This window comes from Aplysia californica, unplaced genomic scaffold (genome assembly GCF_000002075.1).
Source record: "Aplysia californica isolate F4 #8 unplaced genomic scaffold, AplCal3.0 scaffold00243, whole genome shotgun sequence".
NCBI classification, from domain to species: Eukaryota; Metazoa; Mollusca; class Gastropoda; order Aplysiida; family Aplysiidae; genus Aplysia; species Aplysia californica.
Window position 1 is genome coordinate 173,305 of NW_004797513.1, and position 6,000 is coordinate 179,304.

Genomic DNA, 6,000 nt, shown 5'->3' on the forward strand with positions numbered 1-6,000 from the left:
GTTTTCTTCTCAAACCCGAACATTCTTCAGACAGACATGATCAAACACTAGCAGATTTTCCTTGATCATTGAAAACAAATTCATAATAATAAATGTGACTGTAAATATACCAAAGGTATAGTGCTCATGAAATGTACATACATATTAAGGTTTACAAAGTTCAAGGCCTCTAGATTACTTAATTCCAAAAATGGGCATGTGTAACCAGATATAAAATACATTTACACGCATGAGCCTACCCTGTCAGTCTTGAGGGCATCTACAAAATTTTTATACTCGATAAGCCCCCGGTTGTTTCCGTCAAAGATGTCAAACACAGCATTCAGTTCTGTCCTATTTGTTGGGAATTCTGTAGATAGAAAGAGACACATTTGAATTACAGGAAAGGTACACTTCGCACGAATCAGCAGAACAAACAACTTAAATGTTATTTGAAATCAAAGGAAGGGACATTAATCTATAAACAGGAAAAATATAGCAGTAGTTATATCATCTTGCAAAGGCCAAAAAAAACCCTCCTCTGATTGAAACAGGAAGCTGGGAAACTAACAGCAAAATATGTGTATCTTTCAGTACTTTCACATTAGTGTTGCACATGAGCATCTAGATCAGATTTAACACTTTCTGTCCATCACAGCTAACAGTAACCATAGCAGGGAAGAAAAGAGTCCCATGAACACTTACTGGACTTGAGCATGCCACTGACAAACTCCTCTCTGTTCAAAAATCCGTCGCTGTCTTTGTCTTGTCTGCGGAAGAAGTCTGTGATTCTGAATTTTTTGGCCTGGATCCAGTTCAGATACCTCTGCCGCCACAGGTCAAAGTCAAAGTTCTTGAAACTTTCAAGCTGTCAGAAAAAAATCAAACCACAGTGACTTATTCGGTACATGAAAAAAATAAATACAAATGAAAGATGTTACTTTACTCTTTTTCATTATATGTTTATTTTAAGAATCATACATTCGTAGCTGTCTCTACCATTGATGAAATCTTGTGAGGAATGAGGCAAATATGAAGAAGCACAATAAAGACAACAACAGCGTTCCCTTTTCCTTTTCTTTAATTTTATACATTTCAAAGGTTACTCGAGTGTTAGTTCATATTCGTAAAGCCCTATAAAAAACAATATGACAAGAGAGCAAATATATATCAGAAGGGAGTACTTTGTATATAAGTTCTACAGTAAGTACTAAAAGTTTTGAGTGAAAACATCCAACTACAAGAACAGTACAGAAAAAAGGTTGTGATGAACACACAGCTAAGACAGCAATCAGACTCTTCAAATAACAAGAAGCATTGTACATGAAATATGTCTCAATAGACAGACAGGTTATTCTACTCCATATGAACACAACAATGCATTACAGAATTATAAAAGAGAGACACCAAACTGTAACAGAGGAAGGAAAGAAAGCTAAAAGAAAGTGTGTGTGAATGTGAAGACTGGGAGGAGACTTTCACTGACTACATCTATTGGATAAGTGAATGTGAACATTTCAATATTAGATAAAGTAAGGACGTCCATTCTGAGTAATGTGAGCAGATATAACTGACAAAGAAAGTCCTCTTGTACCAATCCTCTCTTATTCCAAGTCTGGCCAGAAGGAAGCAAAGAAGATAAAGAAAAGTAAATGAAAGAGCAGGGACCACAAGGTAATTTAAAAAAAAAATAAGGGTCAAAATTTTCATTCCAAGTTCATAAGCATATCATATTCTTGGAAAATACTGATAAGACCCTTAAAAAAATTAGTCTGCACAGTGAAAATGAGGATTTTGTGAAGCTCCATAACAAATCTAAAAGCTTCCTTCTCTGAAAAACATTCTGATCACACTATTTTGTACACTAAAAACAGCAATTAGATGACTGAAAGTGACCCTATAACCCTATAACCCATTTTGTTTTCAGTGACATTCAATTTGGGAAGACATTTAAAAAGAATGGCAAATTATCATTTTTGGACGCTAAAACAAAATATTAAAACTTTCAACAGGAAACTCCTCCACCAGCTGAATCCACAGTTTGGTTCACTTTTAGAAACTTTTCTGATCAGAGAATTTCTGTTTTACGTGATTGGTCATTCCATCACTACATGGGGTATTTTGCGGCATTGATACACTGCATTAATCTAAAAAACATGCAAAAAAAATGAAAAAAGAAAAGTGTTCCGTTTTGAGACTGGAAAATGTCTAACCTCCAACAAGGTGTCGTGAGCGTCCTGCAGCTGTTTCTTCCTGTCGACCGACATACGCCACACAGTGCGCCACTTGTTCTGCAGGGCGATCACTCGTGGGTTGTAGCCATCAAACTCATTCAGCTTCATGTTGCTGCACGGAGATACATCACACAGAACACTCAATCAGTTTCCAGTTTGATGACATTGATAGTTGCAGTGGTATCTCTCCTTCCCTGGCTCTCATATATGGGAAGTCTCACACACACAAACACATACTTACTTGCTCACACACTTGCTCGTTCACACATGCAGCAAACAGTAGAAGCAAAATAAGCATGGAGAACTTTAAAAAGCACAGGAATAGTCTTCTAATCTAACAACACACACACACACATTATAAAAAAAAGTTAACCAAAAACAGATACATGTTCCACTCCAAAGAGCAAAAAAAAAAAGGAACTGCAGCAACTAAACATAATGTGTGGTACCATAACTATCTCTTTCTCTTTCCACTAAAAACAATATCTTGCTCGTTTCCTCAACAATAACATAAAAAAAACCCAGATAAAAAGTAAATATAATTTACACATAAAGAATGAGAGGCATACAACCAAGTCTACCAGACATACTGACAAAATTGTCTCAATCATCAATATATTCTCTCACTTCAAACACCACATTCAACTGACCTGCCAAAACCTTTGCCTTGGGCAGCCATCTTGGACTCTGAAGTGACCAGTTTGGAGAGGCGCTCGGCATCGTTGTTCTTACTCGTCACTTCCTCATGGAACTCCTGGACACAAGAAGTGACAGTGTCAGCTCAGATTTCACATAACAGAGGATGCTACTCTAATGGTGTAACAGTTGCCTTTCCCTTTTATTTTTACTCATGATAACCAACCCATCATTCACAAGATAACAGATGAAAGATGGGGCAACATAGAATCTGGAGACGAGTCACAGAGAATGATGTACTGGAAAAAAGTGGAAAGACGTAGAATAATGTTAAGACGCTAGTCCAAGATAGGGAAAAGCGGAAAGTGTTTGTTGGTAGCCTGAACCCTAGTCAGGATGAGAAAGGCAATGATGATGATGATGATGATGTTGTTTTCGACCCAGCAACAGCTGGTCTCTCGCCCTTCTGTCCAATGCCATGTAGTGATAAGTGCAGGATGATGATGATGATGATGATGATGATGATGATGATGATGATGATGATGATAAACAACCCATACCAGATGTTCCTTGAGCAGCGTCTCCACCACTTTGAGGTCGTCGGGCACGGGGTCTCTCTCCTTGGTGGCCAGCAGAGCCTGGGCGTCCGTGAGCCAGGCCAGGAGCTCCTCCAGCAGAGCTGCGTTGCCCTGGATGTTACGTAGAGCTTCCTGGAGACGCTGGCCGCGGTTCCCGGCTCGTTGTAACAACTGGAGGGGCGAGAATAAAAGATATAAATCAAAATAAGGTAGCACCCTCTTTATCCTAGCAAGAAATGTAGATTACAGGGGCGAGAATAGAAGATAAATCAAAATAACATAACTCTCTCTTTATCCTAGCAAAAAATGTAGATAACAGGGGATAGAATAGAAGATTAAAATCATAATAACATAACATTTTCTTTATCCTAACAAGAAATTTTAATGTACCCTCCAAGACTGGCCAAGACTGGAACATCTTACTGTGGAAAGCTGAGAACCATAAATAGAAGAAGAAACAGGCTGTCAAATCTATATCGGTATCCTAACCATCAGACAGACTATGGGATAGGAGAAGGTGAAGGTGAAGGAAAACACTGTATAGAGTTGTGCCAACTGACCTGGTCCCAGCGCGTCTGTGTGATGGTGAGGTAGTACTTGACAAAGCGCACAGCGTTGGGATGACAGCTCAGGAGGATCTCCTCCGCCAGGCCTTTGATCTTGTCCACACTTCCCTGGTGGTTACGCAGCTCCTCTTGAAATTTCTGTGGCAATAAACAACAGGAAAATTAAAATTGATTTTCAAATAATCTAAAATCTATAGCTTTACATTGTTGAAAAAATGTCAGCAGTGGCATCGGTAAGGCTGTGAAACTATTCATTACAATAGTTAGAAAGTGTCAGCCATACATCTGGATGACTGATTTGTTTGTTTGTTATGGTTAAGAGAAGCCCATTGACACAACAACGGTCACTTGGTGCATGGAAAAAGTGAAAAAGTAAGGCAGACAGACAGACAAAAACAGCAGAGGCAAAGAAAACAAGCATGATCTACCAGTCGCGTCATAAAACACTGGCCTGGTAAAGTACGAAATGAGCAAACACAGACAGTAGGGATTGAGGAAGGCATAGGGTTTAAGAAAACAGAGACAAACTTTTCATATTCTCTTTGCTGTTGTATCTTGCACCAGATTCCCATCAAGACAGAGAAAGTAATTTCACTGCATGAATATCAGCCACGCTGTAGTTCTAGTTTTAGTAAGAGTATTACAGCACTTGCAACACAATAAATTCATATAAGTGCCTAAGAATAGAGGTGTTACAAGAGAGTAACACATTCACAAAAAAGAAGGAGAAGAGATAAGGATGATAGAAATCTGACAGGAAAAAAGGAGCAAACCCCACCAGAGTACCCACCAACCACCCACTTGCTGCAATTGGTCACAAAGGCGTACCTCGTGTTTCTCAATGAGCTGCAGGATGACCATCTCATCCTCTGGCAGGGCACGGAACTTGAGCTGTGCCTCAGCCTGGGGCAGGAACTCTCTCATGACAGTCACCACGTCCTGGAACTCTTCAGCCTGTCGGGAAAGATATCGTAACATAATGTGTCTAGTTTCAGCTTCAGTAAAAGTTTAACAGGACTTGCAACACGAATAGGTCACATAAATATGTGTATGTATGGTACTAGCCTATGTACACCTTGTCTCCCTGAAAATAAAAACTGCTTTCCGACCAAATTCAAACCAAAAAAAAAAAGGTCATATTAATACTGAAGATTAGAGTTGCTACTAAAAAGTAACATGCGAAGAAAGGATGGAGGGCAGATAAGGACGATAGACGTTTAATAGGAAAGAAGGAGCAAACTGCACCAGAGCAACCGTCAACCGACTACTGACATTTTCTGAGTGAGAGACTGCTCCTATAAGCTGATACTTTGTTTTTATATTCCTGAGTAACATACCGATTAAATTTAAATTACAAACATAGACGGGAAAAGCCTCAGCAATGGAGGAGTTAAAACTGAGCAAGAGTGTGATATTACCTGGAAATTTATAAAAGCTTTATATTATTGTTATAGTCTATAAAAGCAAATTGTAATTTGCCCTTTAGTGTTCACTGAAAATATCTAAACAATTTGGTGACCAAGTCCTATACACACTACAAACACATCTTCCAGGTTCTCCCCCCCCCCCACAGCACAGTGACATGGCAGTGTGCCAGATGAACTGACCTCCAGCCCACTGCAGGCTATAGTTTACTGACCCCTGCCCCAAATTCCAGAAAGTGAAATAAAGAGGAACTGACTAGCTTGAGAGCCTCTTTGAGTTTGGACTCTCGGACGTCGCAGAGGTGGTTGACCCGGTCCCACAGGGCCGACAACTCCTCGCTCTGGGACGGCGGCAGGTTCCCGGGCGCCTTCATGGTCAGTACAGTGGCCTCCCTTGCCGCCAGCTCCTGTTGGATGTTCTGTGAAGAGCGAATATAGCCAGTGAGATCGTGTAGTTTAGTGCACTTGCAACACAATTAGGATATATAAGTGTAGAAGATTAGCGGTGTTACTAGAGAGTAATGTGCCCCCCCCCTTCTCTTTCTCTCTGTAGGTGTGTGTGTGTGTGTGTGTGTGTGTGTGT

At 40.0% G+C, this 6,000-nt stretch overlaps 1 protein-coding gene across 1 annotated transcript in view; it reads right to left on the reverse strand.

Annotated features, from left to right (window-relative positions):
- LOC101856188 (microtubule-actin cross-linking factor 1) overlaps positions 1-6,000 on the reverse strand; it is a gene marked incomplete in the record, with an annotated part of 184,436 nt that overhangs the window by 16,039 nt on the left and 162,397 nt on the right. The window contains 8 exon segments of the mRNA XM_005100294.3: positions 240-349; positions 685-847; positions 2,193-2,325; positions 2,864-2,967; positions 3,410-3,598; positions 3,988-4,131; positions 4,822-4,947; positions 5,675-5,836. Of these exon segments, the coding sequence (XP_005100351.2) occupies positions 240-349; positions 685-847; positions 2,193-2,325; positions 2,864-2,967; positions 3,410-3,598; positions 3,988-4,131; positions 4,822-4,947; positions 5,675-5,836 (1,131 nt within the window).